The sequence below is a fragment of the Bufo bufo genome, chromosome 4 (assembly GCF_905171765.1).
Source record: "Bufo bufo chromosome 4, aBufBuf1.1, whole genome shotgun sequence".
Taxonomy (NCBI): Eukaryota; Metazoa; Chordata; class Amphibia; order Anura; family Bufonidae; genus Bufo; species Bufo bufo.
In genome coordinates, this window is record NC_053392.1 from 180552407 (window position 1) to 180580368 (window position 27962).

Genomic DNA, 27962 nt, shown 5'->3' on the forward strand with positions numbered 1-27962 from the left:
ACCAGTGTCATGAAGTACAATATGTGACGAAAAAACAATCTCAGAACGGCCTGGATAAGTCAAAGCGTTTTAAAGTTATTAGCACTTAAAGTGACAATGGTCAGATTTCCAAAAAATGGCCTGGTCCTTAAGGTGAAAATGAGCCCGGTCCTTAAGGGGTTAAAGGATGTGGTCCAGGCTCTGCGGGCGGAATTGAAAGGGCTCTGGCTGGAAGTGTCCCAGATGAAGGCAGAACCGTCCCGGCCTCTGGAAACAGTCCCCGCACCTCGTGCCACTCGACCCAGAACAACCCCGGTGAGGGGGCCGGTCAGAAGAGGGCCCCTCTGTTGGGCTTGCCGAAAGTACGGCCATATGGCCAGAGAGTACCCAGAACAGGAAGCGTCTGAGCCGACGTTAAACTTCCGACCGCTGCAGTAGCTGGGCGTCCTGCGGCGGTGCACCAGAAGTTAAGCCCTCTGCGTGAAGAACATGATCTGTATGCCAGCAGCCCCATATTAGAAGCCGAGCTGGAAGGCAGAAAGGTCTGCTGCCTAGTTGATACAGGGTCAGAGTGCACCCTAATGCCTCTGGAGTTCTTCGAGAGACACTTCGGGCATATGATGGAGCCCAAAGATGGGAGCGTCATCAGGCTGACGGCTGCCGATAATAGAGAGATGGATGTTCGAGGGATAGTCTGGATGCGGGTCCGACTTTTTGGGCAAGACATCGGCAAGAAAGGGGTCGTGCTGGTGGACCATTCCTCCCAGAAAGGAATGGACGTGACCCTGGGCATGAATATACTGAGAGACCTAGACCATCAACTCTATGCCAAAGAAGGGCCGAAGTACTGGCAACTGGCCACCGCACACCGGCCTACCCAGAAGGTCCTACAACAAATGGTGAGGAGCTGTAACCTGCAAAAGAGTAACCTGTCCGGACGGGCCATTGGAGATGTGAGGGTGCTACGGAGGACTCAGTTGAAGATCCCACCTCGACAGGAGCGAATATTGATGCTGCCAGTGGGGGCTGGGCGACAACTGAATAGACTGGAGGTCCTGATCGAGCCCGCTTATCAAGAAGAAACGCAGATTCGCCCAATGGTAGCCCGGGCCCTCGCCGTTGTGAAGGACGGATGTGTGCCTATACGTTGCTGTAATCTTGAGGACTACGAATTAACCATCCCTGAAAACACCCTGCTGGCCAAAGTTTATGTGTCCGAAGGGGGTATCGCTCGACGAAGGGGCTTCACGCTGCAGCCGGATAGGAGATCAGCCTGGACCTATGCTATGGAGATCCATTCAAGGGAAACCCCAACAGCGGAGTGGAACGGTCGAGTGATATGGCCCGTATGGGGGTGGACTGCAGAACCCTGACCCCGGGGGGAACACAAGCTGCTGGAAGACACCCTCTGGGAATTTCAGGAGGCCTTCTCAAGACATGATGAGGACTTTGGGTGTGCTACTGCCATCGAACATGAAATCCCAACCGACGATGCCGCGCCGATCAGGGAACGTTACCGGCAGATCCCACCTAAGATGTATCAGGAGGTGAAAGACATGGTGGCCAGCATGTTGGAGAACCGGGTGATCCAGCAGAGTCAAAGTCTGTGGGCTGCTCCGGCAGTCTTGGTGCGGAAGAAAGACGGGAGTCTCCGGTTCTGCATTTATTATCGGAAGCTGAATGCTCAGACCGTCCGGGATGCCTACCCCCTTCCACGGATTGAGGAGTCATTATCAGCCCTAAGCCAAGCAAAGTTTTTTTCAACTCTTGACCTGGCTAGTGGGTACTGGCAGGTGCTGGTGGCCAAGAAGGACAAAGCCAAGACGGCCTTCATTCTACCTATGGGACTCTACGAGTTCAACCGGATGCCCTTCGGCCTCTCCAATGCTCCGGGGACATTCCAGCGATTGATGGAACACTGTCTGGGGGACCTCAACTTCGAATCAGTATTGATATACCTGGATGACATAGTAGTGTTCGGGGCTTCCTTTGAAGCTCACCTCCAGAAGCTGCGACAAGTCTTGGGACGGCTACGAGACCATGGGCTCAAGATCAAGCCAAAAAAATGCCAGCTGTTCCGACAGAAGTTAGAGTACTTAGGACATGTGGTCACCCAGGAGGGGGTAAAACCGGCCCCCAGCAAGGTGGAGGCCGTTCAGAAGTGGCCCCGGCCAAGTACGCTATGGGAGGTACGGGCATTCGTGGGACTGGCTGGCTACTACAGGAGGTTTATACCCAAATTCGCTCATCTGGTGGGCCCACTGAACGAGTTGCTAAGAGGCACGGCTGGAGGCCTGAAGAAACGCCCCGTCAACTGGGGGCCCCGACAACAAGAGGCCTTTGAAGCGGTGAAAGAGGCGCTGACCAATGCGCCGATCCTGGCTTACGCGCGGTTTGATACCCCATTCCTGCTGTATACTGATGGAAGCCTACATGGTCTGGGGGCTGTATTGTCCCAAGTAGAGTATGGACAGGAGAGAGTCATCGCCTATGGGAGCCGGTCCCTAAGAGAGTCAGAACGCAACCCTGATAACTATAGCAACTTTAAACTGGAACTGCTGGCACTGGTGTGGGCCATGACCGAAAGGTTTGCAGAATACCTGACTGGTGCAGAAGTGACCGTGATGACGGACAACAACCCGTTGGCACACCTGGAGAATGCCAAGCTCGGTGCACTCGAGCAAAGATGGTTGGCCCGCCTTTCTAAGTACCAATACCGCATCAAGTTCCGGTCCGGTAGGAAGAATGGCAACGCCGATGCACTCTCTCGAGTTCCAGTAGGACAGTCAACTCAGAGAGCCGATGAGGAGTTAGAGGATACTGAAACTCCTGACCTTGGTCGCTTACCTCTGTTCCCGGATGTGGCACATATAAGTGGGGTGGCGTCTGGAATGACGCTGGTGCTGGGGAAAACGTTGACTGATTGGGAGAGAGTCCAGGATAGCTGCCGAGACTTGTGGAAAGTGAAAGAATGGGTTCGGAGAAAGATCTGGCCTCGGCCAGAAGAACGAGCCTGCCTGACCCCAGAGGGTCAGAAGTTGTTGAGGCAGTGGGATAAGCTGACAATTACCCAGGGCATCCTGTGCCGTATCGTATACTTACAGTCAGAGCTGCAGTACAGGCAACAGATTGTCATTCCCATGTCGTTGGGACCGGAGGCCGCCAGGGAAGCTCATGAAAAGGGAGCTCATTTTGGGAGCGACAAAAAGTTCAAGTGGCTCCAACGGCTGGTATACTGTCCAGATCTGGCCGACATGGTGGCCACGGCATGTCTTAAGTGTCGATCCTGTGGGTTGAGTAAGAGTACTGAACAGCAGGCTCCTGTGCAGACCATCCGCACCTCAGAGCCCCTAGAACTTCTGATGATCGATTATGTACAGATTGGATACTCTACCTCGGGACACTCGTAGTGTCTAGTTATGACAGATCACTTTACCAAGTATGCGGTGGCTGTGCCCACCAGAGACCAAACCGCAGTCGGCCGTCGAAGCTGTTTGTAAACACTTTATACAGGTGTTCGGGTGTCCACGGAGGATACATTCTGACCAGGGAGCATGCTTTCAGGGTACTCTAATGAATGAACTGTACCAACCGTATGGGATTGAATGCTCCTGCACCACTCCGTATCACCCACAAGGAAACGGGGCATGCGAACGCTTCAATCGCACCTTGCTTCAGATGCTGCAGACTCTGGAAGACAGTGGCCCGCGTACCTACCTGAGTTGATGTGGGCCTATAACAACAGAGTACACAGTACCACCGGATACTCTCCACATATGCTCATGTTTGGACGAGCCGGACGGGAGATTGAAGATCTCCACATGCCCAACCCGATGGAGCCCCCACCGAGAAGTACCACCGCATGGGTGCACGAGCACCGCCGCCGGCTGAAAGCGGTCCACAAGTTTGTGGGGGAGCGCCTGGGACAGGTGGTACACCCTAAACCAAGACCAGTGCAGAAAGATGGGTATGTCCCTGGTGATCGGGTGATGGTCAAAGCCAAACGGCCGTCAGGGAAGTTGGATGCACGGTGGGAGGCAGTTCCATACACGGTGAAGAGAAGGGTAGACCCCGCTTTTCCGGTCTATGAGGTAGAGCCTGTAGGGACAGGGGGACCCTCACGGAATTTACACCGTAATATGTTGAGACGTTGCAATTTTGATGAGCCGGTGTGCGTGGAGGGGGTGCCTTCTCACGCTCAGGGTATGGAGGAAAGTCCCTCAGATGAGGAAGAGGAGGAATGGTGGGTCGTCCCCGCCCAAGTGTCCACAGAGGTTCTGGCCATGGTAAGTTTGCCACCCAGATGCAATGCTGAGCAATCAACAGCTCCTCTCTTGTCAAATATGCCTGATGCCCCCAGTATTTCTGAAACCCCCAATCAGAGAAGGTCAGCGAGGCCCAATGATGGTGTTCCTCCACAGCGCTATGCCCAGGATGTTTGTATGGGGAGAGTTGTCGAGGACGACAACTTCTAGTGGGGTGGCATGTGAGATTGTGGATAAGCTCTGCCTGTATGATATTTATGTTTAAATTGTATTGGAGCTGTCATTTGGCATTCCGGGCACTAGAGGCCACTGTTTTGCAGCACAGTCAGCACACTCTGGGATCTGCATATGCAAAGCAGAGGATGACTCATGCTTCTGTGTGAACCAGGAAGTGTTGATCTGACATGGTGGAAGGATTGTGCTGTGAGGGACTGAATCCGATTCCATCCTGGCTTGCGGATGTCCGGTAGTGAATGGACACTCAAAGGAAGGAGAGTATCTGCTGTCCTCTGTCTGGATCCAGCTCTTTGAAAGAGAGGTTGTCCCAGGAAGACCAGTTCCAGTGTATGGGCAGAAAACCTTATCATCAAGCAAGGCCGCACGGTTGCTGAGAGCTTGGTGGCCATTCCGGGTAAGCGGCATCCTAGGGCCCAGAACGGACGCAGGTCAGTACACCTGATTACCAATTGTACTTTACTGTTTGGCGCCTAAAGTAACAGAGACTAACCTAGGCCTTGTATTAGCTAGTTAGATAGGGTTACAGCCTTGTTAGGCCTTACTGTACTGGACTGCAGCGCAGTAATTGACTTGCAGGCTCTGCTGCATCAGCCACCGGTTAGGTGTGTCCTCTATAGCGGCACAGTAGGACTTGTAGGCTCTGCTGTGTACGCCAACGGGCTAGGCCTGTCCCTCGGACAGGGACGATGACTGTGGGCCTGGGGTATTACTTATACTGTTTGTACTTGTGTTAATACTGTTTCCAAAGTAAAGTTTATATTCTTGCATATAAAGCTGGTGTCAGTGTCACTTTCCTTGTCTGTGACTTCGCTGTATTCTGGGGAGCCCACCCTGGTACAAGGCTTACAGTGCGGCCCTGCTAGCGCCCCCTGGAATTTTAAGGCCCCTTCCCATGCTACGCCACTGGCCAGCGGGGCTCAAGAGGCAGGAGCAACTGGGCCCAGGGCAGCTGCCCCTTTTGCCCCGCATTAAAGACGGCCCTGGATGTGTCAAAACTTCAGTCTTTGCCATATTTGACCATGTCGAGGTTGGAAAAGGTGATCTTTAGGCTGCTTGTAGGGACTGTTGTGGAGGACCTCGTCTCTCATGCGTCTTCCTCCATTAGCGTTCAGGCTCCGCCCCCTTGGATGTTTATTATTATACAGAGTGGCCCACGAAAAAGTAGCCCGCCTCCAATATCTCCAAATCAAACTGCCTAATAGTAAATCTGTCTTAGTTATCCATAGCAACCAATCAGAGCTCAGCTTTAAATTTTTCAGAGTCCTGTAGGTTGATCTCTCATTGGTTGCCATGGACAATTAAGACTGATTTATTATTCAGTTTAATAAAAGTGGTGTAATGTGTTAGAAAGATGGGGCAACATGCCACTCCTCACAGTACTCACTGGCACGGGTTCGTGCACTGTTTACAGAGGAGTGAACTGTGAGCAACGTGTTATGGCCACCACGTTCCCCAGGCTTGTCCACATGAGATTTAGAAAGTGTCCGCTAACAATCCACATCCCCTGGATGAACTGAAGAAAAACATCACAAACACTATTTACAGCATCACTATGAAGAGCTGCAAGCAGTATCAGCCAACATAATCCGACGTGCCTAAAGATGCATAGACATGAACGGGGACCACTTTCAGAATCCTTTGTGACTTGTGGGTAATAAAAAAAAAAAAAAACACTTGCTCGTTCATGTTGTCATACTATCACTGGAGGCGGACAAATTTTTCATAGGCCACCCTGTAATATACAGTACAGACCAAAAGTTTGGACACACCTTCTCATTCAAAGAGTTTTCTTTATTTTCATGACTATGAAAATTGTAGATTCACACTGAAGGCATCAAAACTATGAAATAACACATGTGGAATTATATACATAACAAACAAGTGTGAAACAACTGAAAATATGTCATATTCTAGGTTCTTCAAAGTAGCCACCTTTTGCTTTGATTACTGCTTTGCACACTCTTGGCATTCTCTTGATGAGCTTCAAGAGGTAGTCCCCTGAAATGGTTTTCACTTCACAGGTGTGCCATGTCAGGTTTAATAAGTGGGATTTCTTGCCTTATAAATGGGGTTGGGACCATCAGTTGCGTTGAGGAGAAGTCAGGTGGATACAAAGCTGATAGTCTTACTGAATAGACTGTTAGAATTTGTATTATGGCAAGAAAAAAGCAGCTAAGTAAAGAAAAACGAGTGGCCATCATTACTTTAAGAAATGAAGGTCAGTCAGTCAGCCGAAAAATTGGGAAAACTGAACCCAATCGAGATAGTTTGGGGTGAGCTGGACCGCAGAGTGAAGGCAAAAGGGCCAACAAGTGCTAAGCATCTCTGGGAACTCCTTCAAGACTGTTGGAAGACCATTTCAGGGGACTACCTCTTGAAGCTCATCAAGAGAATGCCAAGAGTGTGCAAAGCAGTAATCAAAGCAAAAGGTGGCTACTTTGAAGAACCTAGAATATGACATATTTTCAGTTGTTTCACACTTGTTTGTTATGTATATAATTCCACATGTGTTAATTCATAGTTTTGATGCCTTCATAGTCATGAAAATAAAGAAAACTCTTTGAATGAGAAGGTGTGTCCAAACTTTTGGTCTGTACTGTACATCTGAGAGAACATTTAAAGGAGTATGCCAATCCCTGACCTCAGCGGTCTAATGTTGAGGAGAGTGATTGGCTGCAGCGAATGTGCACTTCACTGTGTACATCCCTAACATTGTGACATGCACAGTGATGTGTAGATATACAGAACATTAGATTTCTGAGGGTAGTGATTGGTTGTAGGGGTCACGTCATACAGTCATGTCACTGCTGCTGTAAACAAAGAGAGATAGGAGAACAAGACCAGTGGTGAGGAGAAAAGTGTCGGAGAAAGGGGTGAGTATAACATGTTTTTATTTAAGGCCATTTAGGGACTTTTAATTATCTGAGACAAACCTTTTAATACTTTATAATGGTACTCAATCTCCATAAACCTGTTTTTGAGTTCTAGAGCTACTCAATGTCATCACAAGGGAGAAATTATATACAAAGCTTAAAGGACATCTGTGAGCAGATTTAAACCCATAAAAAAGGCTGCCCTGTTGCATGTGCACCTGTGTTGGTCACATGTTGATATGTGCCCGCATTACTAAGAAAAATTAAGTTTTATTATATGCAATTGAGCCTCTAGGAGAAACAGGGGCATTGTCATTACACCTAGAGGCTCTGCTTTCTCTGCAACAGCCGCACCCTCTCCAGTTTGATTGACAAGGCCAGCTGTGATGATGTTTTCACTGCCTGGTCCTGTTAATCAAAGTGGAGAGGACACAGCAGTTGCAGAGTTAGTGGGGTCTGTAGGTGTAACTGCCATGCCCCCGTTGCTCCTAGGGGCTCATTTGGATATATTAAAACATAATTTTTTCAGTAATGTAGGCATATATGAACATGGGACCAGCACAGATGTCTTCAGCTGCCAAGCGCACATGCAACAGGTCAGCCAGTTTCATAGGTACAAATCTGCTGACAGATGCCCTTTAAAATCATTGTTCTCACGTACGGTGGTTTTGTTAAAGGGGTTTCTGACTTTTTTATACTGATGACCTGTCCTCAGGAAAGGTCATCAGTATCGGATTGGCCGGGTTGTGGCATCTGAGACCCTCATTGATCAGCTGTTTGAGGAGACAGCGGTGCTCCAATGAGCACTGCTGGCTCCTCACAGCTCACCAAGCACAGTGCAGTACATTGTATAGCGGCTGTGCTTGGCATCGCAGCTCATCCAAATCAACTGGGTGTCTGACTTCCACGATCAGATACTGATGACCTAACCAAAGATAAGTCATCAGTATCAAAAAAGTCAGAAAACCCTTTAAGTATCTTAATAACAGCATACTATTGCATTTTACCCTTGGGAAAAATCCTTTCTAAATACATATCTTCCCATAGCCCTCTATTTCATAAGAATGCCCTGTGAATAAGACAAGATTTGCATAAAAACTGATTTTATTTCAAGACACGGAGGCTCATATTGCTTATCTCTCTGTACTGACAAAACCACAGCAGCAAAGAAAAAACTTGGGAGATTAGCATATCTCCATGGTAACAATGCCTCCTCCCTGCTCCCCTATAAATAGTCTCTGTAATAGGAAGCCTTCCTCTTTCTTTGCTGCTGCCACAGTTAAGTACTTCACTGTGTCCCTTACATTGTAGTGTCCTATTTGGTTATTCTGTTGTTTTCCTTACAGGGCGCAGGGTTTTCTCCCATTGTATTTAATCCTGTTGTGTGTATTACTATTTTAGTTTTGTCTGGGTCACCTTTTTCCCTACAGGTTGCTGGCGCATATCTGCCCGACCTCTTGGGCTCATGGAGCCGATGGCGTTTTTCTTCCCCCAGTTTTTTCCGGCTCTCCCTCTGGCCTTTTTCTGTGCCCTCTTTATTTGGCCCTTAGTCTCCCTAGTTACCTTTTCTCCCAGCGCCCCGTTCTCCTCCCATCCGCCGGTCCCGCTTTAGAAGGCCGCGGCTGAGGTCTCGCGCGTCTTGCCTGGTGCGGGATTCTCGGCGGCCATCTTGCTGCACCCTTTCTTCTCCCAGTCACTTAGTTTGCGCCGCTTCTCCTTCCTACTTCCGGTTTCTAGGCGTGTGATTCTCCTTGCCACGCCCCTTCTTCCTGCGGTCCGCACGGTTCCACGCGCTGCTGCTGCGTCTCGCGGGGTAACTCACCCCGGTTCGGTTAGGTTTTTTCTCTCCCTGACTGCCTGTCTTCTGCCCCTGGCTGCGGCAGGTACAGCAGTCAGTTCTTCTGTTAGGTTCAATTTCCTACTTTCCATTATTCAGTTTGCCTGTGTCCCCTACTGGTCTGACTGCATCATGTCCCAGTTGCCATCCATGCATGCGCAGACTGAGGTATCTGATGTGGAGTCTCCCCTCCCCTCCTGCTGCACCGGTTCCTAGTGGTACCATTCCCACTATGGATCCGTCCCAGGCGGATGCCTTTCAACGATCTGTCTCAGAGGCATTCATGGCGGCGATGGGGTCTATGTCCCATTCCCTATCAAAATCTATTGCTGAGGCCTTTAAGGCACAGCCCCCTCCGCCTAGGGTTACTACCCAACCAGATCATGTTTCCCATCCTGCCTCCAGAACTGTGTTGACCGGTGTGTCTGCCACCCACGAGAGCACGCCCGGATCGCGCAAAAGAGCCTTGTCCCGCTAGGCAGAAAAGGCGAGGAGTTGGAAATGTGCCAGAGCACAAGCAGATTCTGTTTCCGGATCCGACTTCGGTTCCGATGATGAGGAGGCTAGGTATGAGGATGTGGAATTTCCTGATGCAGACCTGTCTGACTCCCCGCCCGACCGACCCAATCCCATGCCCTCCGCTACTGCGGCAGGGACTTCGGCTTCAGAGGCTATACAGGGCCAACCTGGTCCCTTGACCGACCCCTCCGGGGAGCCGCTATTTGATCCCGATTCATTGCACCACCCAAGGACGGCGGAGTGGCTACCGCTGGACCATGTAGCTCAGTATCTGGAATCGAGAGTCCGTTGCCCTCTTAGCAAAGAGGCACGTAACAAATTGAAAGCCGAATGCCCTCGGCCCTTGGTGTCAAACAAGGTTTGCGATACTCCAGTCGTGGATCCTAAAATGGCTCAATTCCTATCCAAATCCGGCTGGAACCCCAGGAAGGGCTTAGAATCTGCCCTCAAGGCGTGCCAGGATAAACTCCTGGACGTGTTTGGCCCTCTAGCAAAAATTTTTGAATTGGCTGAGACCGCCAGGGCGGCTAATGAGCCGGTTGACCCGGAGGAGCTCCGTGGTTGGGCCCAATGGGCCATATGTATAGCCGGAAATGTTAACACCTCCCTCTCAATTGAAAGATGGAAGGCGATTTTATTCAAAATCTAACCTAAGTTGGCTAACTTAGCCCTGTCCGAGTCAGGTAGCGAAGCACAGGGCCTCCTCTTTGGTGACTCGTTCATCAAGGATATGAGCAAGTTTGTGGGAGCGTTCACGGCACTTGACAAGGCCCAATCCTTGATGAAGAGGGTATTCCAGCCTCGTTTTTCTAGCAGGGCCGGCAGTTCCAGGGGCCATCTGTCCGGCCACTCCTCGTTTCAGACCAGGGGCTCGGGTCGAGGCTCCTACAACCACCGCTCCTTTACCCAGAGGTCCTCCTTCCAAGATTCCAGGCAACCGACGAGTTTCTTTCCGTCGCGAGGTGCCCCCAGTCGCAGAGGCTACAGAGGAAATTCTGTCTCCCATCGACCCTTCGGTAAGTGCCCCACCCCTTCTTTCTTCTCCTCACTGTGTAGGGGGCAGACGCCGACATTTTTCTCGTGCTTTGTCCGCTATCACCACGGACGTTTGGGTGTTATCCACGATTCTAGGGTTCCAGATAGAGTTGGTGGGGTTTCCGAATCTTCCTTCGCCACCCCGTCCTATGGTCGTCTAATCAGAGACCCTCCACTACATAGACAGGGAACTTATGGAGCTGCGCAGGAAGGAAGCGATCGAACGCGCTCCGGACTTCCCCATGGGTGTCCTAAGCAGTATCTTCTTGGTACGCAAGAAGGGCAGTCAGATGTGCCCTGTCATCAATCTGCGTCCCCTGAACAGGTTTGTGCGATATCAGCACTTCAAAATGGAGGGCATCTACCTCCTCAGGGATCTTCTACTCCAAGGGGATTGGATTGTGAAGCTCGACCTCAAAGACGCTTACCTCACCGTCCCTGTGGAGGAGTCCTCCAGAGACCTACTTCGCTTCCGTTGGATGGGAGAGAACTGGCGTTTCACCTGCCTTCTCTTCGGCCTCTCCTCGGCCCCCTGGTGCTTCACCAAGCTCATGGGGCCGTTTGTAGCGTGGCTCCGCAGTCGAGGTGTCAGACTAATCATATATCTGGACGACATCCCCTTGTTGGCCCAGGATCGGCAGACTCTCCTTTTACACCTGGACATCACCTCGAGTCTGTTATCCAGGCTGGACTTTCTCATCAACTACGACAAATCCGTGCTGACCCCAGCGCGAATCATGAAGTTTCTGGGTTTTTCCGTGAATTCGGTAACGGAGACCCTCAGTCTCCCGACAACGAAGATCAGGGAGATCCGCAAGGAGTTGCGCAGGACACTGGAGGCGCCACAGATTTCTCTTCGGCATCTGGCTCGGATCATCGGCCTTCTGTCCTCGTCCATCCAGGCCGTTTTTCCGGCTCCTCTACATTACCGGGCCCTGAAGACCGCACACTTGCACGAGGGGGCCTCATACGCGGATCTGATCTCCCTGGATGCAGAAACTCTGGACGAGATTCGCTGGTGGATCTGCAACCTTCAGGCCTGGAACGGGAAAGCGATCTGCGGTCCTCGCCCGGATTTTACAGTGGACTCCGACGCCAGCCTGCTGGGCTGGGGGGCTCACTGCGAAGGCATATCGACCGGAGGTCGTTGGTCACAGGAGGAATCTCTGTTGCACATCAACGCTTTGGAACTTCTGGCGGGTTCCTTTGCTATCCGCAGTTTTGCGAAGAACACAGCCAGGGCTTGCATTCGGTTATGCATGGACAACGTGTCTGCTGTCCGTACACATTCTCCCATGCTTTCGCATTTGGCAAAGGAGCTCTGGTCTTTCTGTCTGAGCCAGGAGCTTACAGTCATGGCGGAATACCTACCAGGTTCGCACAACGTCCAGGCGGATTGGAGTTCTCGTTATCTCCGGGATGCCAGCGACTGGAGATTAGACTCGCGGGTGTTCTCTGCCATCTCCTCGCTCTGGGGTCCTGCTTGTATCGACCTTTTCACTTCCCGCTTGAACAAACAACTAACACATTTCTTCAGTTGGCGTCCGGATCCAGAAGTGGAAGCCGTGGACGTGTTCCTTCAAGACTGGTCCGGATTCCTTCATTACGCGTTTCCTCCGTTCTCAATGATCTCGAAGGTTCTGAGTCAAGTTTGTTTCCAATCAGCGGAGATCATCCTGATTGTCCCATTTTGGACCACTCAGTCGTGGTTTCCCCACCTGTTGGAACTCCTTACCCTTCCACCCTTTCTCCTGCCGGACTGTCCAAGACCTTCTCTTAGGCCCAGGAGACAGTCGACATCCTCTCCTTCTGGATGGCTCTCTTCGCCGGCTAGCTTGCAGGGTATCGGGCATTCCCACGACAGCAACAACCTTTCGGAGGCGACTAGGAGATTACTGGAGGAATCTTGGTCTCCCGGCACCAGACGGGCTTATAGAGCGGCCTGGAGATCTTGGGCTAGTTGGTGCCTGGAACGGGGTTTGGATCACGTTTCGGCCTCTGTAGCGGATATCCTGCGGTTCCTTACGTCCCTCTTTGAAGACGGGAAAGCTTACCGGACTATAAATCTTTTCAGGTCTGCCATTTTTTCTTTTCACCAAGGCTTTGAAGGCCGTCCTGCAGGCCAACATCCTTTGGTCTGTCGTTTGCTCAAGGGCTCTAGGATGTCTCGTCCCCCCAGACCACGTCTCTCTGCCACATGGGACGTTTCGCTAGTTTTGAATTTTCTCTCGTCCTGGACATCCAATTTGAATCTCTCCTTACGTCAGCTGTCGGCTAAGCTGGTCACTTTGTTTTGCCTCATCTCCTGCAAGAGAGTGTCTGATGTTAGAGCTTTGGATTATGATGCCAGATATTTCTCTCCTGAGGGTGTCACCTTTGATATTTCTCGTCGGACTAAGACTCAGATTTGTTCGGTTTCTTATCCTTGTTTCCCTACGGTCCCAGCTCTTTGGCCTGTGTCTTGCTTGCGAGAGTAGGAGGCCAGGACGTTATCTCATCGTGCTAGTGGGGTCCCTCAGTTGTTCCTTTCGTCGGCCTTTTGCTCCGGTTGCCACTACGACTTTGGCCCGGTGGGTGAAGTGGATTATGTCTTTGGCGGGGGTGGATACTTCTATCTTCACTGCCCACTCTGCTCGGAGCGCGTCTTCCACTTCTATGTTGGCGGCGGGCGCTCGCCTGGAGGACGTCATGAAGATTGCGGACTGGTCCAGGGTCTCCACATTTAGGGAATTTTATTTTCGTCCTACTCCACATGTCTTTGCATCGGTCATTGGTCAGCTTTGAACTCGCAATATGAGCTTCCGTGTCTTGAAATAAAATTGTATGATTTTGCTAGTTTATGACGTAAAGTCATGATTTTATGAAAGACACGGAGGCGAGCATTGCCCTCCCTCACTCATGTAGTCCTGCCCCATGTTTCTCCTATTCAGTTTTCTAGGTCTTATTTATTTTACTTGTCTGTATGCTTATTGTCGTATTATTGCAATTTTGTATTTTCACTGCTGATTCGCATGCACATGTTGCTTTAGTGGATCTTAGTATCCCCTATATGTGATTTTATGTTTCTGTTTCTTCCAGGGTGACTAGATACTCAACCCCAGACGGATTTATTCTGATCAGCGTTCGTTGATCCAGCTGCGTTGTTGCAGTTCCAGTTCTGCCAGTTCTCGGCTGCTGTTCCGGTGTTCCCGACGAGTTGGTGTGGCATCTGCCAAGAAAGAGGAAGGCTTCCTATTACAGAGACTATTTATAGGGGAGCAGGGAGGAGGGATTGTTACCATGGAGATATGCTAATCTCCCAAGTTTTTTCTTTGCTGCTGTGGTTTTGTCAGTAAAGAGAGATAAGCAATACTCGCCTCCGTGTCTTTCATAAAATCATGACTTTACGTCATAAACTAGCAAAATCATACAATTTTTCAACACAGTTTTGAGGACACTGAAATCGACATTGGGGAGGCTTAATTATTCCATGATTTGGGATTCTGGGAGATTTGTAGATTTACACTTGATCTGATCTAGTATAAGCTGATTGACTTTTTTTTTTTTTTTTTTAAATAGAAACATAGAATGTGTCAGCAGATAAGAACCATTTGGCCCATCTAGTCTGCCCAATATACTGAATACTATGAATAGCCCTTGGCCCTATCTTATATGAAGGATGGCCTTATGCCTATCCCATGCATGCTTAAACTCCTTCACTGTATTTGCAGCTACCACTTCTGCAGGAAGGCTATTCCATGCATCCACTACTCTCTCAGTAAAGTAATACTTCCTGATATTACTTTTAAACCTTTGCCCCTCTAATTTAAAACTATGTCCTCTTGTAACAGTTTTTCTTCTTTTAAATATTCTCTCCTCTTTTACCTTGTTGATTCCCTTTATGTATTTAAAAGTTTCTATCATATCCCCTCTGTCTCGTCTTTCTTCCAAGCTATACATGTTAAGGTCCTTTAACCTTTCCTGGTAAGTTTTATCCTGCAATCCATGTACTAGTTTAGTAGCTCTTCTCTGAACTCTCTCCAAAGTATCAATATCCTTCTGGAGATATGGGGCCAGATTTATCATTAGCTCAAGTCAGAATAATGGAGTGAAAAAGTCGCAACTTTTTTCTGCTCTGCACTATGCTCGCCAGTTTTCTGAAAGTGGGCATGTTTTCTTATGTAAATTAATCTCTAGACAGATTTACTATTGCGACTATTTAAAAAGTCGTAAAAAAGTCGCAAAAAAAAGCGCAATTTCACTCCAGTGAGGACCATGCTTATCTTGGGAGATTTTTTAATAGAACATGCGACTTTTTCGGAAAGACGTGCAAATTTTGTAAAGCTGCTTACTGACGGATAAACTGCTACCGTCAAACCACATTTATTACAGTCTTAAAGGGCCGATCATAAATCTGACTTTGCTAAAACGGACTTTAGCCATATGTGAAAGTGGAGTGAGTTGTCAGAGTAATGATAAATCTGGCCCATGGTCTCCAGTACTGAGCACAATACTCCAAATGAGATCTCACTAGTGCTCTGTAGAGCGGCATGAGCACCTCCCTCTTTCTACTGGTAATGCCTCTCCCTATAGACCCAAGCATTCTGCTAGCATTTCCTGCTGCTCTATGACATTGTCTGCCTACCTTTAAGTCTTCTGAAATAATGACCACTAAATCCCTTTCCTCAGATACTGAGGTTAGGACTGTATCACTGATTTTATATTCTGCTCTTGGGTTTTTACATCCCAGGTGCGTTATCTTGCCTTTTCCATTTGGTGTATCCCTCCAGGAACATCAACCCTGTTACAAATCTTTGTGTCATCAGCAAAAAGACACACATTACCATCGAGGCCTTCTGCAATTTCGCTGATAAAGATATTAAACAATATGGGTCCCAGAACAGATCCCTGAGGTACCCCACTGGTAACAAGACCATGGTCTGAATATACTCCATTGGCTACAACCCTCTGTTGTCTGTCTCTCAGCCACTGCCTAATCCATTCGACAATATGGGAGTCAACGCACAAAGACTGCAATTTATTGATAAGCCTTCTATGTGGGACAGTATCAAAAGCCTTACTAATTTAATCTTTATTGATTTTTTGTTACATTACAGAGCGTAATAATAAACAATTTCCAAAGCACAATGTCAGTATATTCACGTCATAAAGTGGGAGTAGACAATCCCACGGCAAAAGGAAGAACTAATAAAAGAATACAACAAAATAACTACAGTAGATAACAATAGAACATGGTTTTCATAGCTGCCTCAAGGTGTGAGCTGCATCTGCATGTTAGGTTTATTAGACGTAATGGAGATGGTGTGGGTATACATGAGATTGTAGATAGGTTTTAGACCTTTAATTTTCAATTTGAAAATAGATAATAAAAGTGGGTTACCCGAGGTTGCCTTTAGACTCTTTTTGTAAAATGAAAGTCCTGATCTGGAGGTATATATTTATAATTTATAAAATTCCATATTAAAGTTGACTGGCAAAGCTAAAAGTGTGGAGATGGTCCCAATCATAAGGTTGGCAGAAATGAATAAGCTCAATACTTCTAGGTCAGGGACACATGTACAGTATATACATTACAATATATATTGTAATGGGACTGATGACCGTGAGTGGTCAGAAGTACGGTATACATTGAGGTTTTATGAAATTCTGATTGACCATTTTTTTATTTTATGAATCAGTAATGCTATTTTACTAATTTTATTTGACATTTAGTAATTTTATTTGACATTTAGTAATGTGGTGCAGGCTAGCAACCAGGTAAATCATCCACCAAATTGAAAAGAATCAGAAATGAGAAAATGCAAAAATGGTCAATGTGAATACAGATCACAGCTCGCCTCCCATGTGATGACAACGCTAAATAGTAAATGATGCAGAGGATACTTCCAGGCCGACTCCTAGGTGAAAACATAAATGATAATGTTCAATAAAAGGATATAGCTGATTAAGGGCCTGTGTAAAGTCCGAAACGGATCAGCATCACCATGTTTTTAATTTTACTATGTGAATAAAGCTTACAAGATTTTATTCTTACAAGCGATTGCTGGATATCCTTTTATTGGACATCATCATACATGCAAAAAATGTCGACCAAACATAAATATAAAATGGTAAATGGGAGTGCAATCTTTTATAACCTGGATCTCTTTCAGTACATTCAATGGAAGTTTTCTGGCAAAACAAAGGTCTCAAAATTTACACTATGAGGGAAAATGTAAGACTTTATAGGATTTTCCACAGCTCAAGGTACTTTTCATAATTTACAGATGTAGCAGGGTTAACAGTCACAATCATAATGGGTTAACTAGATGTGATAACTCACCAAGTGTGACTATTAAGTCTGCTACATCTTTATGCCGGCAAACTGGAGTAACTTATATCTGAAATCTATTCCAGACCATAGCTGGCAGAAATTTCAGTCTGTGGCAAATGGACAGCTCAAGAATGTGTCAAATTTATTAAGCGGTGTCTCTTGTCATATCAACCAATCACAGCCCAGCTCTCATTTGTTTTAAATAGAGTACAAAATGAAAGCTGTGCTGTGATTGGTTGCTATGAATCTTTTCTCACGTGACTATATATCAATCTGATCAGCTACTCCAGCTGTACAATAAGCTACCCACAGATAGGGTTTCATGTTCAACATAAAACATTCCTTTTATGGGATGTTAATATGTGTGCTTTGCAACAATACTGTCTATTACAAAAGAAGAGAAGGAAAACAAGATAAAATTAGTTTCTTTTAACATTTTGTTTTTGAATGAGATGAAGCTACTAAGCAGAGGGTGTGGGGGTACGGTAAATAGACCAATATAAAAAAAGAATAAGCTGGGGTTCCCACAAAAGCACGACAGCCACTTCAAACATTGACGAGAAACTGACAAGGGTTTGATCCCCACCGAGTTAATATTGATGGCCTCCTGAGTATAAGCCTTCAATATTCTGATCCAAGAAAACCCCTTTAAAATGCTGACCAATGTTAATAAAAAAAAAAAGTATAATGACTAATATTTGAAACCCCTAAGACCCTAAAGTTTGTCATTTAGAAATTTGGCAATGCATCTGAACTCTCAATTTGTTGCATGCTCACATTAAATATTCTCATACGTAAATTATTTCCCTTAAACCAATTTTGAACTCTTTAATCTCAAAACCTCTAACCTTATTATTCACTGCAAGATAAATGAACATCCTATTGCTGAAATCCGTAAGATAAATTGATTATGACTAACTCTTACGTCAAAGTAGTCTTCCTTTTCTACCCCTTTTTTATCAGTGGTTACATACCTCATCCACACGTCCCACTGATCCATAAATCTTTGCTATCTGTCCAATAAGACATGGGAAATGTTCACCAATTCCTTTTAACGCAGAAAGAGATACAGCCAGGGTCATTGGTTCATATGATGAAATGTCTAATAATATGTTAACGACAATATCACTGTAACTTGGATCAGATAGATATTCTGTAAGGAGGGGTACAGTTCTTGAAAGTACCTGAGAGGAAAACAAAAGTAATACTAATGATCAAAATTAGAGAATGTACTGGAAATAAGGAGGGTGAAATATCACAAGAAAAACTATACATATAAGGTATTGCCAGATTCATACTGACCTGTAAAATGAAATAACTGGTCAGTTTTATCGCACATTGAACGTCGTAAAAAAAAAAACTTGTAAAACTGTGGTGGAATTGCTTTTTCCCAATTCCACCCATTTGGAATTTTTCTCCCGCTTACCACTATATCATATGCAATATTAAATGGTGGCGTTGGAAAATACAACTTGTCCCGCAAATAAACAAGCCCTCATACTGCTATGTGAACGGAAAAATAAAAAAGTTATAGCTCTGGGAAGGCAAAGAGTGCAAGATGAAAACACAAAAAACAAAAAACCTCCGGGGGGGAAAGGGTTAAATGGCTTTTTATATCCGTTGTGGACTATTTATTAAGTTAAGCCCCTATATTATCCAGAAACTTAACCCACCTAGTACTCAGGACTGGTGGAGGAAACGAAGGTAATGTTTACTATGGGATTTACTGTATGAAGTATTAGTGTGATAACGTCAGAGAAATGTACAGGTAGCCTTGGCTTATATCTGTACTCTGTTACCCTGCCCAGGGCCACACGTAGGCATAGTTCTGCACCAATACTAATTACTGTATTAAGTGACACAAGGAGACATGCCAAACTAAGCAGTTCTCATTTGTAAACATATTCTTTTTAAATAACAAAATAATTTTTTTTTTTATAAGAAAAAAACCTTTTCAAGTGATTTCTGTGGAGTCTGAAGTTGTCCTCTGGCTGAATACAAACGCATTTGAAATATACATTCTTACTTTAAACAAAATTATGGCAACATTACAGAAATTATGAAAGTGCAGTGTTGAAAAGTTAGGTTCTGTTCACACCATGTTTAGAGCCTTTGTTTGGTGTGAAAAGCTCCCACAAAATGATTTATCACCTACCCATAGGATCCACATCTGCCTACATTGGTGTACCTTGTAGACAGACCACATGACTGCTACAGGGCCCGGAGGAAGGGGGGCACAACATTGAATGCTTTCCTCTTCTCTCGGCAAGAAAACAATGTTTTTTTATATAGGGATTGGGTTGAGCTCAGTGCAAAGTGATCAGTGGTAAGTATATAAATTCCTATGCATGGAGCTCCCCCTAGTGGTGGCTGCAGGCAAACAGCTTTGTAATAGAAGAGATGCACATTTATCAATGTATTTATACCAATTGTCTTGTGTAAACATATTGATAAATATAGCGCTCAGAATGAGCACCACATTTGTGAAGCACCTGTTCAACTTTTTCCAAAATTTGAGGGCAATGTTTTTATTATAATTTTTTTTAATTAAAATTTCTTCTGCTTAAAAGTAAAATGAAAATTTGTCAGAGAACTGCGGCATTGTGGCTTGAGTTCTGCATTGCCTGGGAGTGATTGACACAAGCATATTGGGAAACTGGGTAAGGGACCTATAGTAAGCTTTGCTATGGGACCCTGGGAGAATTGTATACGCCCCTGACAGGGTAGGTGATACTTATCATATTATAGAGGGCTTGAGCGCTAAGACCCCCTGCGATCATGGGTCCCCTATCTGAACAGAGCAGTAGTGCACATATCGGTCCACTACTCCATTTACTTCTATGGGACTGATGGAGCACTGTCTAGAGATCACTTTTCTGCTGTGCTCCTATTATCCTCACAGGCAGGATTACAATAACTGGTAACATTTCTGAATAGGTAACACAGGATCACTCCATTCACAATAGATGATGGACACAGATCACCTACTCATCCCTGCACAATTGCCTCTGAACAGGTCACAGAGTATGTCTAGATAAATCACAGACCCATAGGGGTATATGAACATCTATTTAGTTTGCCCTATTATCCATGTGGCTGCTGTAAAACTGTTTGCAGTTCAGGCAATATAGCTGCCTCCATAATGACATAAAGAAAAGAGAATAAACAAATCTACAATCAGAATATAAAAACAGATCATGCAAAAGGAATGTGTTTGATTATCCGGTTTTAATAAGTTAAAAAAATAAAAATAAATAGAGGACACATTGCCTTTAACAAGCAAAGTTACAGGATTAAATAATGGGTCATGGGTCATTAAAGGGGTCACCTACCCATGGGTCATTAAAGGGGTTGTTTCACTTCAGCAAGTGATATTTATCATGTAGAGAAAGTTAATAGACACTTACTAATGTATTGTGATTCTCCATATTCACGGGCATACTGGGAACTTAAAGTAGCAATGGAAAAAAGCTAAAAGTGACCCTATGTTGTAGGTGGGTGAAAATTGACAGATTGTGGGGCAACACGAGTAGGCATGCCCAGCAATGCCGTAGTGCAAAATAAAATACCGCCCCAGCAGAACCAAATACCACAGTGCAGCACAAAATACTGCCGTCCATACCACAGTATGAAACTGTATCATCGTCCTGAGGATGGTAGTACAGTTGGATTCAGGAGGGACCTACGACCGCTGGCCTGTTGCATAAGTGCCTGATGCTCCGATATTAATTAATGCTGAGAGCATCAGATCATTATGTACCCAGTCAGCGGCCATAAGGAGGGCTTGGGCATCCCCCTGGGCATCAGCCCACCTGGAAATTTCCCTGTAGGGTCTATGGCCAGTCTGCTCCCTGTCCATATTGCTTCCTTTGCTGGCCTTATACACTACTCGTATCTAGGGGTTGCGGTCACTGCTGAAATGCAGATATGAGGTGGCAGGGACAGCAGCTGCCGCAAATGCATGCCTACGACTCTCCCACAGTTCTGGCCACCAGAGAGACTGGTGCTTTTTCTTATAGTGTGCAAGCACGGCCACTGCTGCTGGATTACAAGCTGGTCATAAACTCTGGATACGAGCAGTGTATTATGTGAATGAAAAATTAATCAAGCCAGCAAAGGAAGCAATTACAATATATTAGTAAGTGCCTTGTAATAACTTTCTCTACATGATAAATGCCATGTGCTAAAGTGAGACAACTAGAGTTGAGCGGACACCTGGATGTTCGGGTTCGACGGGTTCGGCCGAACTTCAGAAAAAAGTTCGAGTTCGGGACCCGAACTTGACCCCGAACCCGAACCCCATTAAAGTCAATAGGGACCCAAACTTTTGAGCACTAAAATGGCTGTAAAAATGTCATGGAAAGGGCTAGAGGGCTCGTCAAAATGTGGTTAAGAGCATGGCAAGTGCTCTGCAAATAAAAGTGGATAGGGAAATGACTTCAATTAACATAAAATACATAAAAATAAAAAATAATAATCTTGATCTAGGAGGACCAGGTCCATATGGAGTAGGAGGTTGAGGAGGCGGTGGATGTGGCGGTGTAGGTGGAAGTGGCGGTGGAGGAGAAGGAGGTAGCCTACACTGCTTTTTGGTTTAAAATTTATTTATATTTTTTTAAATTAGGGTACACCCCAAAACATTGGGAAATATAACCCTCCAGTCGTGCTAAACACACGTTCAGACAATACACCGGCTCCAGGGCAGGCCAGCACCTCCAAGCCGTAAAGGGCAAGCTCACGCCATGTGCCCAATTTGGAGACCCAGAAGTTGCAGGGGCTGACCCCTGTCAGTTAGTTCGTGTAGGCGTGTGCATACTTACTGGCCACCCACCATGATGTTCACGATCCAATTTGATATCTGCTCTATCAACTTTCGATGTTCTTTTATGCGCCTACCATGGTGATCACGGGTGGCGGGGAATCAGGGTTCTAGGCCGGAGAGGGAGCGTGAGAAAAAGAGACCAAATTTAAGGGAGATAAATTTATTTAAAAAAATTGGGATTGAGCAGAAATGTGGGAAAAGATATTGAGGCGCAAATGTGGGACAAATTACAGAAGCCCAAATGTGGGCCAAAAGAGTCAAGCGGAATTGTGGGAAAAGCTATTGAGGCGCACATGTTGGCCAAAAGAGTATAGCGGGAATGTGGGACAAATTATTGAAGCGCAAATGTGGTACAACTTGTTTAAGTTTAAGCATTGAATCAATTAAAGAAGCATTTCAGAAATGTTATTTCCTGTCACCTATGCAGGGGTTTATTCACGTCTAAAATTGTATAATGTCAACCCAAGAATGTAACAGAAAAATTACAGAAATTAATTAACCTGTCTACTTGGTAGAGCAGGGGTCTATGACAGAAAAAAATTGTTTATTGTCACCCGAAAATGTAAAATAAAAATTATTGAAATTTATTAAGCTGTCAACTAGGTAGAGGAGGGGTATATTACACCCAAAAATTGGTGAATTTGACCCTAAAATGTAACTGACAAATGTTTTTTTGTTTTTTTTACCGGTCTAATAGGTATAGAAGTGGTACATCACACCAAAAAATTGCTGAATTTTACCAGAAAATGTAACTGACAATTTTATTTTTTTTTGTTAACCGGCCTACTAGGTATAGCAGTGGTACTATACACTCACCTAAAGCATTATTAGGAACACCATACTAATACGGTGTTGGATCCCCTTTTGCCTTCATAACTGCCTTAATTCTACGTGGCATTGATTCAAAAAGGTGCTGATAGCATTCTTTAGAAATGTTGGCCCATATTGATAGGATAGCATCTTGCAGTTGATGGAGATTTGAGGGATGCACATCCAGGGCACGAAGCTCCCGTTCCATCACATCCCAAAGATACTCTATTGGGTTGAGATCTGGTGACTGTGGGGGCCATTTTAGTACAGTGAACTCATTGTCATGTTCAAGAAACCAATTTGAAATGATTCAAGCTTTGTGACATGGTGCATTATCCTGCTGGAAGTAGCCATCAGAGGATGGATACATGTTCTCATTCTGTTTACGCCAAATTCGGACTCTACCATTTGAATGTCTCAACAGAAATCGAGACTCATCAGACCAGGCAACATTTTTCCAGTCTTCAACAGTCCAATTTTGGCGAGCTCTCGCAAATTGTAGCCGTTTTTTCCTATTTGTAGTGGAGATGAGTGGTACCCGGTGGGGTCTTCTGCTGTTGTAGCCCATCCGCCTCAAGGTTGTGCGTGTTGTGGCTTCACAAATGCTTTGCTGCATACCTCGGTTGTAACGAGTGGTTGTTTCAGTCAACGTTGCTCTTCTATCAGCTTGAATCAGTCGGCCCATTCTCCTCTGACCTCTAGCATCCACAAGGCATTTTTGCCCACAGGACTGCCGCATACTGGATGTTTTTCCCTTTTCACACCATTCTTTGTAAACCCTAGAAATGGTTGTGCGTGAAAATCCCAGTAACTAAGCAGATTGTGAAATACTCAGACCGGCCCGTCTGGCACCAACAACCATGCCACGCTTAAAATTGCTTAAATCGCCATTCTTTCCCATTCTGACATTCAGTTTGGAGTTCAGGAGATTGTCTTGACCAGGACCACACCCCTAAATGCATTGAAGCAACTGCCATGTGATTGGTTGACTAGATAATTGCATTAATGAGAAATAGAACAGGTGTTCCTAATAATTCTTTAGGTGAGTGTACACCCAAAAATTGGTGAATTTCACCAGAAGATGTAACTGCCAATTTTTTTAATTTTTTTTTTACCGGTCTAATAGGTATAAGCAGTGGTACATCACACCAAAAAATTGCTGAATTTCACCAAAAAATGTAACTGACAAATTTTTTGTTTTTTTGGTAACCGGCCTACTAGGTATAGCAGTGGTACTATACAGTCGTGGCCAAAAGTTTTGAGAATTACATAAATATTGGAAATTGGAAAAGTTGCTGCTTAAGTTTTTATAATAGCAATTTGCATATACTCCAGAATGTTATGAAGAGTGATCAGATGAATTGCATAGTCCTTCTTTGCCATTGTGAATTTCCCCAGAAAATGTAAATGAAAATTTTATTTATTTTTTTAACCGGCCTACTAGGTATAGAAGTGGTAGTATACACCCAAAAATTGGTTAATTTCACCCGAAAATGTAAATGACAATTTATTTTATTTTTTTAACCGGCCTACTAGGTATAGAAGTGGTAGTATACACCCAAAAATTGGTTAATTTCACCCGAAAATGTAAATGACTATTTTTTTATTTTTTTTTACCGGCCTACTAGGTATAGCAGTGGTACTATACACCCAAAAATTGGTGAATTTCACCCGGAAATGTTAATGACAATTTTTTTTTTTTTAAACCGGCATACTAGGTATAGCAGTGGTACTATACACCCAAAAATTGCTTGATTTCACCAGAAAATGTAACAGATAATTTTTTTTATTTATTTTACCGGTCTACTAGGTATAGCAGTGGTACTATACACCCAAAAATTGGTTAATTTCACCAGAAAATGTTAATGACAAAGTAGTGAAATTATATAAAATAAAACACGTACAAAAAAAAAAATTTGATTTATGAGGTAGAGTTCCATATGGAGTAGGAGTTTGAGGAGGCGGTGGATGGAGCGGAGTAGGTGGAAGCGGCGGTGGAGGAGGACGAGATAGCCAACACAGGTTTTTGGTTTTAATTAAATTTTTTTAAATTAAGGTACACTCCAAAAGAGTGTGAAATATCCAAAATACAAACATGAGCAATTGCGCTGCAGTATAACAATAGCTGGTTAGTGCCGGTATACATGTCTATTCTGGACAAGGTACGGACAAGTCCTGAGGGATCCATGCCTGGTTCATTTTAATGAATGTGAGCTTGTCCACATTGGCTGTGGACAGGCGGCTGCGCTTGTCTGTGATGACGCCTCCTGCCGTGCTAAACACACATTCAGATAATACACTGGCTGCAGGGCAGGCCAGCACCTCCAAGGCGTAAAGGGCAAGCTCAGGCCATGTGCCCAATTTGGAGACCCAGAAGTTGAAGGGGACAGACACGTCATTCAGTACGTGTAGGAATGTGCACACATACTGCTCCACCATGTTGGTGAAATGATGCCTCCTGCTAATACGATCCATATCAGCTGGTGGTGCTGGTTGTTGTGGCGTGCTGACAAAGCTTTTCCACATTTCGGCCATGCTAACCCTGCCTTCTGAGGTGCTGGCGGTGCCCCAGCTGCGTTGGCGACCTCTTTCTCCTACTCTGTCTTCGCCTTGTGCTTCCACTGTGCCCCTGCTGTCAGGTGGGAATGCCACCAGCAGCACGTCTACCAGCGTGCGCTTGTACTCGCGCATCTTACGATCACGCTCCAGTGACGGAATTAAGGACGGTACTTTGTCCTTGTAACGGGGATCCAGCAGCGTGGCCACCCAGTAATCAGCACAAGTTAGAATGTGGGCAACTCGGCGGTCGTTGCGGAGACACTGCAGCATGTAATCGCTCATGTGTGCCAGGCTGCCCAGAGGCAACGAAAAGCTGTCCTCTGTGGGAGGTGTATCGTCTGTGTCCTCTGTATCCCCACATCCACGCACCAGTGATGGCCATGAGCTGGTCTGGGTGCCACCCTGCTGTGAACATGGTTCCTCCTCCTCCATCTCCTCCTCCTCTTCATCCTCCACCTCGTCATCCTCCAGAAATGTGGCCTGGCTGGACAATTGTGTACCTTGGGTTTGTGGGTGCAGGAACCCACCCTCGGAGTCACTTGGGAATGACTGGCCGGAAACCCTACGAAACCCTCTTCCTCCTCCTCCTCCTGTGCCACATCCTCTTCCATCATCGCCAGGAGTGTTTTTTCTAGGAGGCATAGAAGTGGGATAGTAATGCTGAGAATGGCGTTATCGGCACTAGCCATGTTGGTGGAGTACTCGAAACAGCGCAACAAGGAACACAGGTCTCGCATGGAGGCCCAGTCATTGGTGGTGAAGTGGTGCTGTTCCGCCGAGCGACTCACCCGTGCGTGCTGCAGCTGAAACTCCACTATCGCCTGCTGCTGCTCGCACAGTCTGGCCAGCATATGCAAGGTGGAGTTCCACCTTGTGGGCACGTCGCATATGAGGCGGTGAGCGGGAAGGCCGAAGTTACGCTGCAGCGCTGACAGGCGAGCAGCAGCAGGGTGAGAACGCCGAAAGCGCGCACAGACGGCCTGCACTTTATGCAGCAGCTCTGACATATCGGGGTAATTTTTAAGAAATCTCTGCACCACCAAATTCAGCACATGCGTCAGGCAAGGGATGTGCGTCAAACCGGCTAGTCCCAGAGCTGCTACGAGATATCGCCCTTTATCGCACACAACCAGGCCGGGCTTGAGGCTGACTGGCACAAACCACTCATCGGTCTGTTGTTCAAGGCCCGTCCACAGCTCCTGCGCGGTGTGGGGTTTGTCCCCCAAACAGATACGTTTTAAAACTGCCTGCTGTCGTTTACCCCTGGCCGGATGAGGAGCTGGTAGAGGATGAGGAAGGAGGAGGAAGCAACAGAAGGCAAACTGAAGCGCCCTGCAATCCTCGGTGGTGGAAGGACATGCGCCAAACTGCTATCCGCCTCAGGCCCAGCCGCCACTGCATTTACCCAGTGTGCTGTTATGGAGATATATCCGTAGTCAGGTGCACCTTGCCACAGATGGCGTTGGGCAGTGCACACCTGATTTTGTCCCCTACTTGGTTGTGCAGGGAAGGGATGGCTTGCCTTGAAAAGTAGTGGCGGCTGGGCACGACGTACTGTGGGACAGCCACCGCCATAAGGCCTTTAAAACTATCCGTCTCCACCAGACGGAATGACAGCATTTCAAAGGCCAGTATTTTAGAAATGCTGGCATTCAGGGCTAGGGATCGCGGGTGGGTAGGGGGGTACTTCCTCTCCAGCGTTTGGGAGATGGAGAGCTGAACGCTTCCGTGGGACATTGTGGAGATGCTTGGTGACCCAGGTGTTGGTGTTGCTGGCAGATCCTCTGTTTGCGTGGTGGCAGGTGGCACTGTCACTCCAGAGGTGGATGAAGAGGCCGATACTGCAGCAGAAGAGGAAGCAGGAGGAGCCAGAGACCTTTCTTAGTTTTTGAGGTGTCTACTCCACTGCAGCTCGTGCTTTGCACTTAAATGCCTGGTCATGCAGGTTGTGCTCAAGTTGAGAACGTTTATGTCTCACTTCAGGCTCTGATTGCACAGCGTGCAAACCACTGGTGTCTTGTCGTCAGCACTAGAACTGCCACGCCAGGGAACTCCTTGGAGCTGGCTTTGGTGTGTTCAGTCCCTTGCTGCGGTGGGCAGTAGAAGGCGTACTGTCTAGTACTTGCACCCTGCTCCCTCTTCTGCTGTGCTGGTGGCTCTGTGCGACCACCGACTCTTCCTCCAAGCTACATAGGTCACTCGCACGACCTTGATTCCATGTGGGGTTGAGGACCTCATCTTCCTCCACATCATCTTCGACCCAGTCTTTACCCCTGCCTTTCTTGTCGGTCTGCACACTTTCGAAAGCCCCAGCAGTTGGCACCTGTGTTTCGTCATCATCCGAGACATGCTGCCATGTACTCATCTTGAAAGATAAGTGGTTGGGCATCGGTGCACTCAATCTCTTCCACTCCTGGGGCAGGGCTAGGTGGATGGCCCTGGGAAACCCTGCTAACAGGGTCATCAAAAAGCAGAAGAGACTGCTGCATGACTTGGGGCTCAGACTGCTTGGCTGATTTGCAAGGGGGTGAGGTGAAAGACTGATGGACATCGGCTGCAGGTGCCAACTGTGGTCTTTCAGCATGAGACTGGGTGGGAGACAATGTGAAGGAACTGGATCCACTGTCAGCAACCCAATCTACTATCGCCTGTAGTTGTTCAGGCCTCACCATTCGTAAAGCAGCATTAGGCCCGAGCAAATACCGCTGCAGGT

At 46.5% G+C, this 27962-nt stretch overlaps 1 protein-coding gene across 1 annotated transcript in view; it reads right to left on the reverse strand.

Annotated features, from left to right (window-relative positions):
• VEPH1 (ventricular zone expressed PH domain containing 1) overlaps nt 1–27962 on the reverse strand; it is a 662929-nt gene that overhangs the window by 473697 nt on the left and 161270 nt on the right. Inside the window, exon 6 of the mRNA XM_040428144.1 lies at nt 18033–18242. Coding sequence (XP_040284078.1) covers nt 18033–18242 — 210 coding nt within the window. The remainder of the gene's footprint in view (nt 1–18032; nt 18243–27962) is intronic.